The following is a 13362-nucleotide window of genomic DNA, read 5'->3' as shown; positions in this document are numbered from 1 at the left end:
TTTAGTATTGTGTAATGAAGGACGGTTAATTAACAATGTCAAAGTAAAAGATGCAATGGGAAATAGTGATCATAATACCATTGAATTCCACGTTAAGTTTAAAAGCGACATGCTCCAATGACAAACAAGAATCTTAAACTTAAACAAAGTCAATTACGTAGACATGAAGAGAAAACTGGCTAACGTAAATTGGGTAAATAGACTAAAAGGTATGGCGGTAAATGAAGGGAAACCTTTAAAGAAACAGTTCAAAATGTTGAACAAAAATACATTCCTTTGAAAAACAAAAACTCTGCCAGAAAGACCCATCTGTAGCTCACTCAGGAAGTTAGGGACAGTTTTAGATTTACAAAAAGGCTTGCAATGTTGCAAAAAAAGATTAGTAAGTCTGAGGATTGGGAGTGTTTTAGAAACCAGCAAAGGTCCACCAAAAGTTGATTTAAAAAAAGGATGAAATAGAATATGAGAGTAAACTAACCATTAATATAAAACAGATTGTAAGAGCTTTTATAGGTATATCAAAAGGAAGAGAGTAGCTAAAGTAAGCGCTGGTCCCTTAGAGGCAGAGACAGGAGAAATCATCATCGGAAATGAGGAAATGGCAGAGGCATTGAACAAATATTTTGTGTCTGTCTTCACAGTGGAAGACTTAAGTTCCATACCAGAAATAGACAGGAAATTAAGGGAATTCATATCATCAGAGAAAAGGTATTGGAAAAACTTAAGGGACTAAAATCTGACAAATCTCCAGGACTGATGGCCTACACTCTAGGATTCTAAAAGAGATAGCTGCAGATATAGTGGATATGCTAGTTATGATTTTCCCAAATTTTTTAGATTCGGGAACAGTCCCATCAGATTGGAAGTTGGCAAATGTTACACCGCTTTTCAAGAAAGGAGGGAGAGAGAAAACGGGGAACTACAGGCCAGTTAGCCTGACATCAGTAGTTGGGAAAATACTGGAATCTATTATTAACGAAGTCTTAACTATGCACTTAGAAAAGCACAGTATGATTAGAACAAGTCAACATGGTTTTACTAAAAGGAAATCCTGTTTGACAAATTTATTAGAGTTTTTTGAGGATGTAACTAGTAGGGTAGATAAAGGGGAACCAATAGATGTAATATATCTGGATTTCCAAAAAGCATTTGATAAGGTGCGACACAAAGGGTTAATAGGCAAGATAAGGGCTTATGGAGTTGGGAGTAATATATTAGCATGGATAGAGGATTGATTAACTGACAGGAAGCAATGAGTGGGCATAAACGAGGCATTTTCAAGTTGGCAGGCAGTGGAGCGCAGCAAGGATCAGTGCTGGGGCCTCAGCCACTTACAATCTATATTAATGACAGATGAAGAGATGGAGAGTAATGTATCTAAGTTTGTTAATGATACAAAGGTAGATGGAAAGGTAAGCTGTGGGGAGGACACAGAGGCTGCAAAGAGATATAGACAGGATAAGTGAATGGGCAACAAGGGCAGATGGAGTATAATACAGGGAAGTGTGAAGTTATGCACTTTGGTCATAAGAATAAAAAAACAGAACATTTTTTTTTAAAAGGTGTGCAACTTGTAACTGTTGATGTTCAAAGAGACTTGAGTGTGCTTGCTGCTTGTACAAGGAACACAGAAAGTTAACATGCAGGTACAACAAGCAATTAGGAAGGCAAATAGCATGTTGACCTTTATTGCAAGGGGATTGAAGTACAGGAATAAGGAAGTATTGCTACAGTTGTACAGGGTTTTGGTGAGATCACATCTGGAATACTGTGTACAGTATTGGTCTCCACATTTAAGGAAGCATATTTGCTTCGAGGCAGTGCAGCGAAGGTTCACTAGATTTCTCCCTCGGATGAGGGGGTTGTCCTATGTAAAGGCTAAGCAAATTGGGCTTGTATTCTCAGAAGTTTAGAAGAATGAGAGGTGATCTGATTGAAATATATTAGATTTTAAAGGGGCTGGATAGGGTAGACGTTGAGACATTATTTCCTTTGGTCAGAGAATCTAAAACAGGGGGGACACAGTCTCAGGATAAGGGGTTGATCATTTAGGACTGAGATGAAGAGAAATTACTTTAGTCAAAGGGTTGTGAATCTTTGGAATTCTCTGCCCCAGAGGGTTGTGGATGCTGCATCATTGAATACATGTAAGGCTGGGATAGACAGACTTTTGGTCTCTCCTGGAATCAAGGAATATTGCGAGCAAGCGGTTAAGTGGATTGAATCCTAAGATCAGCCGTGATCATATTGAATGTTGGAGCAGGCTCAATGGGCCATATGGTCTACTCCTCCTATTTCTTGTGTTCTTGTACATACGAACATATCAATTAGAAGCAGGAGTCGGCCTCTCTGTCCCTTGAGCCTGCTCCGCCATGTAACAAGATCATGGCTGGTCTGATTGCAACTTCAACTCCACCTTTCCGCCTACCCCCGATAACCTTTCACCCCCTTGCTTATCAAGAATCTACCTTTGCCTTAAAAATATTTAAAGACACCACCACCTTTTGAGGAAGAGAGTTCCAAAGACTCACGACTCTCTGAGAGAAAATAATTCTCCTCATCTCTATTTTAAATGGGCGACCCTTTATTTTTAAACAGTGACCCCCAGTTCTAGATTCTCCCACAAGAGGAAACATCCTTTCCACATGCACCCTGTCAAGACCCCTCAGGATCTTACATGTTTCAATCAAACCATACTCTTACTCTTCTAAATTCCAGCAGATACAAGCCTAGCCTGTCCAATCTTTCCTCATAAGACAACCCGCCCATTCCAGGTATTAGTCTAGTAAACCTTCTCTGAACTACTTCCAATGCATTTACATCCTTCCTTAAATAAGGAGACCAATACTGTACACAGTACTCCAGATGTGGTCCTGTATAACTGAAACATAACCTCCCTACTTTTGTATTCAGTTCCCCTCTCAATAAACAATAACATTCTATTAGTTTTCCTAGTTATGTGCTGAACCTGCTGATCGGATTGAAGGCCAATAAATCCCCAGGGCCTGATGGTATGCATCCCAGAGTACTTAAGGAAATGGTCCTAGAAATAGTGGATGCATTGGTGGTCATCTTCCAAGATTCTATAGCCTTTGGAACAGTTCCTACAGATTGGAGGGTAGCTAATGCAACCCCACTATTTAAAAAGGGAGTTAGAGAGAAAGCAGGGAATTATAGACCAGTCAGCCTGATAGTGGGGAAAATTCTAGAGCCCACTATCAAAGATCAAAGCGCTTAGAGAACAGTGGTAGAATCGGGCTGGGTCAGCATGGATTTACGAAAGGGAAATCATGCTTGACAAATCTACTAGAATTCTTTGAGGATGTAACTAGTAGAGTTGATGAGGGGGAGCCAGTGGATGTGGTTTATTTGGACTTTCAAAAGGCTTTTGACAAAGTCCCACATAAGAGATTAGCGTGTAAAATTAAAGCGCATGGGATTGGGGATAGTTTATTGCGATGGATAGAAAATTAGTTGGCAGACAGGAAACAAAGAGTAGGAATAAATGAGTCTTTTTCCAAATGGCAGGCAGTGACTAGTGGTGTACCGCAGGGATCGGTGCTAGGACCCCAGCTATTCACATTATATATTAATAATTTAGATGACGGAACTAAATTTAATATCTCCAAATTTGCAGTTGACACAAAACTGGGTAGCAGGTTGAGTTGTGAGGAGGATGCAGAGAGGCTTCAGGGTGAATTGGACAAGTTGAGTGAGTGGGCTAATACATGGCAGATGCAGTATAATGTGGATAAATGTGAGGTTATCCACTTTGGTAGCAGAAACAGGAAGGCAGATTATTATCTGAACGGCTATAAACTGAGAGGGGAATATGCAACGAGACCTGAGTGTTCTCATACACCAGTTGCTGAAGGTAAGCATGCAGGTGCAACAGGCGGTAAAAAAGGTAAATGGTATGTTGGCCTTCATAGCGAGAAGATTCGAGTACAGGAGCAGGGATGCCTTGCTGCAATTATATAGGGCCTTGGTGAGGCCACACCTGGAATAGTGTGTGCAATTTTGGTCTCCTTATCTGAGGAAGGATGTTCTTGCTATGGAGGGAGGGCAGCAAAGGTTTACCAGACTGATTCCTGGGATGGCGGGACTGATGTATTAGGAGAGATTGAGTCAGTTAGGATTATATTCGCTGGAGTTCAGAAGAGTGAGGGGGATCTCATAGAAACCTATAAAATTCTAACAGGATTTGACAGGGTAGATGCAGGAAGGATGTTCCCGATGGTGGGGGAGTCCAGAACCAGGGGTCATAGTCTAAGGATACGGGATAAACCTTTCAGGACTGAGATGGAGAAATTTCTTCACCCAGAGAGTGGTGAGCCTGTGGAATTCACTACCACAGAAAGCAGTTGAGGCCAAAACATTGCATGTTTTCAAGAAGGAGTTAGATATAGCTCTTGGGTCTAAAGGGTATGGGGCGAAAGCGGGAACAGGCTACTGAGTTGGATGATCAGCCATGATCATAATGAATGGCGGAGCAGGCTCGAAGGGCCGAATGGCCTACTCCTGCTCCTGTTTTCTATGTTTCTATGTAACCTGCATACTAACTTCTTGCGATTCATGCACTAAGACACCCCGATCCCTCTGCATCTCAGAGCTCTGCAGTCTCTCTATTTAAATAATATGCTGCCTTTTATTCTTGCTGCCAAAATGGACAGTTTCACATTTTCCCACATTATACTCCATTTGCCAGATCTTTGCCCACTCACTTAACGTATCTATATTCCTTTGTAGCCTCCTTATATCCTCTTCACAAATTACTTTCCTACCTGTCTTTGTGCCATCAGCAAATTTAGCAACCATACCTTCAGTCCCTTCATCCAAGTCATTTATATTAATTGTGAAAAGTTGAGGCCCCAGCACTGATCCCTGTGGCACACCACTCATATATCTTGCCAACCAGAAAATTACCCATTTATTACGACTCTGTGTTTTCTGTTAGCTAGTCAGTCTTCTATCCATGCCAATATGTTACCCCCTACACCATGAGCTTTTTTTTTTCTGCAATTAACCTTTGATGTGGTACCTTATCAAATGCCTTCTGGAAATCTAAGTACAGTACATCCACCAGTTCCCCTTTATCCACAGCACATGTTAGTTCTTCAAAGAACTCCAATAAATTGGTTAAACATGATTTCCCTTTCACAAAACCGTGTTGACTCTGCCTGATTACCTTGAATTTTTCAAAGTGCTCTGCTATAAAGTCTTTATTAATATCTGTCATAGGGAAAATGTTAGAAGCTGTTAAGCTAATTGACCTGTAGTTTCTGTTTTCCTCCCTTTTTGAACAAAGGAGTTACATCTGCTATTTTCCAATCTAGGGAATTTTAATATCTGCCCATAAATATCTGCCACTGCATCTCTGACCTGTCCCATAACCTAATTTGCCAGTTCACTTTAGCTAGCTCTGCTTTCATGTCTTCATGATTGCCCTTATTTAAGTTTAAAATACCAGTCTTAGACCCACTCTTCTCTCCTTCAAACTGAATGTAAAATTCAATCATACTATGATCGTTGTTGCCTAGGTGCTCCTTCACTCTGAGGTTGTTAATTAATCCTATCTCATACATAATACCAAGTTTAGTATAGCCTGCTGTCTGGTTGGCTCCAGAACATACTGTTCCCAGAAATTATCGTGAAAACATTCTATGTACTCCTCATCTAGGCTACCTTTGCCCATCTGATTTTTCCAGTCTATATGTAGATTAAAATCCCCCATGATTATCGCTGTACCTTTCTGACAAGCTCCCATTATTTCTTCCTTTATACTGTCCTACTGTGTGTACTGTTAGGGGGCCTGTACACCATTCGCTCGAGTGACTTCTTGCCTTTATCATTTGTCATCTTTACCCAAACTGCTTCAGCATCCTGGTTTCCTGAACTTGGGTCATCCCTCTCTATTGTGCTTGGACCATCATTAATTAAAGAGCCACCCCTCCACCTTTTCCTAGCTTCCTGTCCTTCCTAAATGTCATGCACCTTCAATATTCAGGTCTCAATCTATGTCATCCTGCAGCCATGTCTATGTAATAGCTATCAGATTGTACTTATTTGTTTCTATTTGTTCTAGCAATTCATCTGTTTTGTTTTGAATGCTACGTGCATTCAGATACAGAACCTTTAGTTTTGTCCTATTATTTTTGTAACCTTATAGCCTTATCTGCTGATTTACTGTAAGATTTGTACTCTGTCTCTTCCTGTCACAGTCAGTTTATCATTTCCCATATTAATACCTTTCTCCTTTTGTCTCTATTCTTTGATTTACCACTGCTTCCCAAAATTGAACCCTTGCCCCCACTATTTAGTTTATTCCTCATTCTGATCCAATTTGATGTCTGCCTTCTAATTTCGCTTACTACTTTTCTACTTCCTGTTAGCAGTTTTGCTTCCCTCCAATCTGAGCTCCCTCTCAGGTTCCCAACGCCCTGCCAATCTCGCTTAAACTCTCCCCAGCAGCACTCGCAAATCTCCCTGTGAGGATGTTAGTCCTGTTCCTGCTACGGTGCAACCTGTCCATCTTGTACAGGTTTCAATGCCTCAGAAATCTGATGCCTTCTCCTGCACCAATTCTCCATCTGGGTGTTCAATCACACAAAGAACAGTACAGCACAGGAACAGGCCATTCGGCTGCCCAAGCCTGCGCCGATCTTGATGCCTGCCTAAACTAAAATCTTCTGCACTTCCGGGGACCGTATCCTTCTATTCCCATCCTATTCATGTATTTGTCAAGATGCCTCTTAAACGTCGCTTTCGTACCTGCTTCCACCACCTCCCCCTGGCAGCAGGTTCCAGGCACTCACCACCCTCTGTGTAAAGAACTTGCCTCGCACATCCCCTCTAAACTTTGCCCCTCGCACCTTAAACCTATGCCCCCCTAGTAACTGACAGTTCCACCCTGGAAAAAAGCTTCTGACTATCCACTCTGTCCATGCCGCTCATAACTTTGTAAACCTCTATCATGTCGCCCCTCCACCTCCATCGTTCCAGTGAAAACAATCCGAGTTTATCCAACCTCTCCTCATAGCTAATACCCTCCAGACCAGGCAACATTCTGGTAAACCTCTTCTGTACCCTCTCCAAAGCCTCCACGTCCTTCTGGTAGTGTGGCGACCAGAATTGCACGCAATATTCTAAGTGTGGCCTAACTAAAGTTCTGTACAGCTGCAGCATGACTTGCCAATTTTTATACTCGACGCCCTGACCGATGAAGGCAAGCATGCCGTATGCCTTCTTGACTACCTTATCCACCTGTGTTGCCACTTTCAGTGACCTCTGGACCTGTACGCCCAGATCTCTCTGCCTGTCAATACTCCTAAGGGTTCTGCCATTTACTGTATACTTCCCACTTGCATTAGACCTTCCAAAATGCATTACCTCACATTTGTTCGGATTAAACTCCATCTGCCGTTTCTCCGCCCAAGTCTCCAACCGATCTATATCCTGCTGTATCCTCTGACGATCCTCATCACTATCCGCAACTCCACCAACCTTTGTGTTGTCCGCAAACTTACTAATCAGACCAGCTACATTTTCCTCCAAATCATTTATAAATGCTACAAACAGCAAAGGTCCCAGCACTGATCCCTGCGGAACACCACTAGTCACATCCCTCCATTCAGAAAAGCACCCTTCCACTGCTACCCTCTGTCTTCTGTGACTGAGCCAGTTCCGTATCCATCTTGCCAGCTCACCTCTGATCCCATGTGACTTCACCTTTTGTACCAGTCTGCCATGAGGGACCTTGTCAAAGGCTTTACTGAAGTCCATATAGATAATATCCACTGCCCTTCTTTCATCAATCATCTTTGTCACTTCCTCAAAAAACTCAATCAAATTAGTGAGACACAAAACCATTCTGCCTCTCGCTAATAAGTTCGTTTGTTTCCAAATGGGAGTAAATCCTGTCCCGAAGAATCCTCTCTAATAATTTCCCTACCACTGACGTAAGGCTCACCGGCCTATAATTTCCTGGATTATCCTTGCTACCTTTCTTGAACAAAGGAACAACATTGGCTATTCTCCAGTCCTCCGGGACCTCACCTGTAGCCAATGAGGATGCAAAGATTTCTGTGAAGGCCCCACCAATTTCTTCCCTTGCCTCCCTCAGTATTCTGGGGTAGATCCCATCAGGCCCTGGGGACCTATCTACCTTAATGCTTTGCAAGACACCCAACACCACCTCCTTTTTGATAATGAGATGACTGAGACTATCTACACTCCCTTCCCTCGGCTCATCATCCACCAAGTCCTTCTCCTTGGTGAATACTGATGCAAAGTACTCATTTAGTACCTCGCCCATTTCCTCTGGCTCCACACGTAGATTCCCTTCTCTGTCCTTGAATGGACCAACCCTTTCCCTGGTTACCCTCTTGCTCTTTATATATGTATAAAAAGCCTTGGGATTATCCTTAATCCTGTTTGCCAATGACTTTTCATGACCCCTTTTAGCCCTCCTGACTCCTTGCTTAAGTTCCTTCCTACTGTCTTTATATACCTCAAGGGATTTGTCTGTTCCTAGCCTTCCAGCCCTTACTAATGCTTCCTTTTTCTTTTTAACTAGGCTCACAATATCCCGTGTTATCCAAGGTTCCCGAAACTTGCCAGACTTATCCTTCTTCCTCGCAGGAACATGCTGGTCCTGGATTCTAATCAACTGACATTTGAAAGACTCCCACATGTCAGATGTTGATTTACCCTCAAACAGCTGCCCCCAATCTAAATTCTTCAGTTCCTGCCTAATATTGTTATAATTAGCCTTCCCCCAATTTAGCACCTTCACCCGAGGACTACTCTTATCCTTATCCACAAGTACCTTGAAACCTATGGAATTATGGTCACTGTTCCCGAAATGCTCCCCTACTGAAACTTCGACCACCTGGCCGGGCTCATTCCCCAATACCAGGTCCAGTACGGCCCCTTCCCTAGTTGGACTATCTACATATTGTTTCAAGAAGCCCTCCTGGATGCTCCTCACAAATTCTGCCCCATCCAAGCCCCTAACACTAAGCGAGTCCCAGTTAATATAGGGGAAGTTAAAATTACCCACCACTACAACCCTGTTACCTTTACATCTTTCCAAAATCTGTCTACATATCTGCTCCTCTACCTCCCGCTGGCTGTTGGGAGGCCTGTAGAAAACCCCCAACATCGTGACTCCACCCTTCCTATTCCTGAGCTCCACCCATATTGCCTCGCTGCACGACCCCTCCAAGGTATTCTCCCGCAGTACAGCTGTGATATTCTCCTGAACCAGTAATGCAACTCCCCCACCCCTTTTACATCCCCCTCTATCCGGCCTGAGGCTTCTAAATCCTGGAACATTTAGCTGCCAATCCTGTCCTTCCCTCAACCAAGTCTCTGTAATAGCAACAACATCATAGTTCCAAGTACTAATCCAAGCTCTAAGTTCATCTGAATCCTCCTATTCCTATGCTCGCTAGCACGTGGCACTGGGAGTAATCCTGAGGTTACTGCTTTTGAGGTCCTGCTTTCTAATTTCTTTCCGAACTCCCTAAACTCTACTTTCAGGACCTCATCCCTCTTCCTACCTCTGGTGTTGGTACCAATGTGGAACATGACCTCTGGCTGTTCACCCTCCCCCTTCAGAATGTCCTGCAGCCGCTCTGTGACATCCTTGACCCTAGCACCAGGGAGGCAACATGCCATCCTGGACTTAGTCATTCTTAATGGCAAGTAGGGATGGGCAATGAATACTGGCATTGCCAGCGACGTTCACATCGCAAGAACAAACGAAGAAAAAAAATATGGCCCCCAGGATGGTGAAAGAAGCCTTTCACCATCCTGCCTGACTGGTCTCAATGCAGAACACATGATCTAATTGAAAGGCAGACCAGGCTTGAGGGGCCGAATGGCCTATTCCTGTGTTCCTTCCCCGTACGGGAGCCCAGTGGTTATGGTACTGAGCTCATACCTCACTATTCCCCAATTGTGAAATTAACTTCAGTAATCTGGTGATTTGCCTGTTGCCTGCGTAAACACAACAGGTTCCTGAATGGCCTTCAGGAATGGAGCCTCTTGACTCCCTATCCCAGTCTGGCCTACGTGGGTCCCACATTGAGTCTTAACAAGGGACAGCAAGAGACCATACTAAAGTGAAGAAGTTTATAGTGAGGATTTCTGATTAGTGACTCTAAAATCCCTCTTGCTCTTCAGGGAATTCACGATGGCAGAAATTGAGCACTTTGTGGATCCCAGTGAGAAGAATCACCCCAAGTTCAACACTGTGGCAGATCTGCAGATACTGCTGTACTCCGGCCAAGCCCAGACCAGCGGGCAGTCAGCACAAAAGATGCGACTTGGGGACGCTGTGGAGCAGGTAACCTTTGTCTGTGCACGCGTGCATGCATTCAGGTCTGGGGATACTTGTGAAATAGTGGGTTTTTTACAACAATCCCACATCTTCATGGTCATTTTTACTGATACCAGCTTTTTATTTCAAGCTGAATTTGAATCCTCAAATGTCCCTGTTGGATATGAACTCCCATTCTCTGGATTATTGGGGTTGAATGACCCTAGAGTGATGCTGGGTTGGAATGATCTTTTCACACTCTCTCCCACTCTTCTCTAGTTGTAAAATTTTGTATTTCAAAGCTGTGCTTCTGGCAGCTGTTATTGACACTTCAGTAGAAAGATGTATGAGGCTGCATTCCAATTGAACTGCATCCCCAGATGGGGACACCAGGCTGAACCGTGTCCTCAGATGGGGACACCAGGCTGAACCGTGTCCTCAGATGGGGACACCAGGCTGAACCGTGTCCTCAGATGGGGACACCAGGCTGAACCGTGTCCTCAGATGGGAACACCAGGCTGAACCGTGTCCTCAGATGGGAACACCAGGCTGAACCGTGTCCTCAGATGGGAACACCAGGCTGAACCGTGTCCTCAGATGGGAACACCAGGCTGAACCGTGTCCCCAGATGGGAACACCAGTCTGAACCGCGTCCTCAGATGGGAACACCAGTCTGAACCGCGTCCTCAGATGGGGACACCAGTCTGAACCGCGTCCTCAGATGGGAACACCAGTCTGAACCGCGTCCTCAGATGGGAACACCAGTCTGAACCGCGTCCTCAGATGGGGACACCAGTCTGAACCGCGTCCTCAGATGGGGACACCAGTCTGAACCGCGTCCTCAGATGGGGACACCAGGCTGCCCCGTGTCCTCAGATGGGGACACCAGTCTGAACCGCGTCCTCAGATGGGGACACCAGTCTGAACCGCGTCCTCAGATGGGGACACCAGTCTGAACCGCGTCCTCAGATGGGAACGCCAGTCTGAACCGCGTCCTCAGATGGGAACGCCAGTCTGAACCGCGTCCTCAGATGGGAACGCCAGTCTGAACCGCGTCCTCAGATGGGAACGCCAGTCTGAACCGCGTCCTCAGATGGGAACGCCAGTCTGAACCGCGTCCTCAGATGGGAACGCCAGTCTGAACCGCGTCCTCAGATGGGAACGCCAGTCTGAACCGCGTCCTCAGATGGGAACACCAGTCTGAACCGCGTCCTCAGATGGGAACACCAGTCTGAACCACGTCCTCAGATGGGAACACCAGGCTGGGCCGGACTGAACATGTTTTATTGAAAAGTAAAAGGGCTTCTTCCTCCAACAGCTGAGTGTTGACGAGGGAGAAAGGCTTTAAAATTCTTAAGGAAAGAGATAAACTGAATCTCATTCAATATGTTAGAGATTGCCTGTAGTCCCGAATCCAGAGGCATGGGGTCAAATTTAGAAGTGGGAAGGTGCAGACCGTTTGGTTTAACTACTTCACGTGGTGGGAGGAGTGGGGAATTTGATGTAGATCAATCATGATCTAATTGAATAGTGGAATAGACCCGAGTAACTGAGGGGCCTGGACTACCCAAGCAGTGTAGGGGAGGGCAAGGTGGGGAAGTTCTGAGAGAATTGTACTGATGTTCGGAGGCAGTGGGGTTAGTATTCTGGATGCAGAGCCTCATCCCCACACTGACCACCCGCCCCCCCCCCCCCCCCCCGGACTCTGTCACTTGCTGCTAACCAAATCCTGCCTTGTTTTCCATTACAGGGCATCATCAACAACTCGGTGCTCGGATACTTCATTGGAAGGATTTACCTCTTCCTGGTAAAGGTGGGCGTGTCGGCTGGAAAGCTGCGGTTCCGGCAGCACATGGAGAATGAGATGGCGCACTACGCCTGCGACTGCTGGGATGCCGAGGCCAAAACCTCTTATGTAAGCGCAGCTGCTGTCGTTGCCATGAAGCTCAGCGGTTGAGAGCCCCGGGGCAGAGGGGACGGGCTGTATTTGGGAGGAGTGGAAGAGTTTTGATTCTCAATGCAACCTGTTCAAACGAATGCCCGCTGACTCTGTCGCTTGCTGCTGTTCGCTGTTCCAATAGCTAAACAGCTGAATTTGTTTTTTCCCTCTCCACCATCACCTTCCGAAGGCCTGATCCTTTGTTGGACACGGATCACCCCAATCAGCCAAAAAGCTGTTTTCCCCATCGAAAATATGAAATGAAAATGTTGAAAGAAAATGGGTGGGGAGGGGCGAATACACCTGTTTATTCTCTCAACCACACACACCCCCCCCCCCCCCACCCTTGATTTGCTCCTAGAGATTAAGCTTTAATTACTTGGAGGCTCCAGCACAATCGTGGAGGTTTGGCATTCCCCCACTGTGTGGCATTCCCTATTGGGAAGGATGCATTGACCCCTCGGGATTTGTCCATTGTAACTCACCGCAGTGGCTCCAGTTAACTTGCTTCCCATTCCTTCATACCCCAGTCAGGGGTGGAGTCCATTGATCAGGGTGATGTCAGCTGCAATTTTCAAGAGTGAGACGGATGAATTTTTGTTGTGGATTGAGGGATAGAGAGAAAAGGCACATTAATGGAGGTAAAATACGGGTCAGTCAGGAATGGAGTGAATGGCGGGACAGACCCGAGGGACTGAATGGCCTCCTCCCACTCTTGGACTCCCAATGGAGTGAGTATATTTCGTTCATGCTGGCCAGGCATGGTCAACTCGAAAAATTCTGAGCATGTCCTTCACTTGTACTTGTTGTAATTTAGGTTTTAATGAGTAACAGTTTGCAGCAATAATTAGATGACATATGTTGCTCTCTTGCAAACATTCTCACACAGTGTCTGTCTCTTTTTCTCTCCTCCCCTTTCTTCCAACCCTTCCCAACATATCTCTGCAGGGCTGGATCGAGATCGTTGGCTGTGCTGATCGATCGTGCTATGACCTCGCCTGTCATGCCCGAGCGACCAAAGTGCCTCTAGTTGCTGAAAAGACTCTGAAGGAGCCAATATCCTTTTGACAGCAAGGAGCCCCCACAGAGGGTTCAGTGG

General features: G+C 45.2%; 1 protein-coding gene across 1 annotated transcript in view; it reads left to right on the top strand.

Moving 5' to 3' along the window:
- gars1 (glycyl-tRNA synthetase 1) overlaps positions 1–13362 on the top strand; it is a 61552-nt gene that overhangs the window by 30286 nt on the left and 17904 nt on the right. Inside the window, exons 9-11 of the mRNA XM_068015727.1 lie at positions 10189–10351; positions 12075–12239; positions 13212–13320. Of these exons, the coding sequence (XP_067871828.1) occupies positions 10189–10351; positions 12075–12239; positions 13212–13320 (437 nt within the window). The remainder of the gene's footprint in view (positions 1–10188; positions 10352–12074; positions 12240–13211; positions 13321–13362) is intronic.

Source organism: Heterodontus francisci, chromosome 2 (assembly GCF_036365525.1).
Source record: "Heterodontus francisci isolate sHetFra1 chromosome 2, sHetFra1.hap1, whole genome shotgun sequence".
NCBI classification, from domain to species: domain Eukaryota; kingdom Metazoa; phylum Chordata; class Chondrichthyes; order Heterodontiformes; family Heterodontidae; genus Heterodontus; species Heterodontus francisci.
The sequence above is the reverse complement of the archived record's forward strand: the minus strand, read 5'-3'. Positions and strand labels throughout refer to the sequence as shown.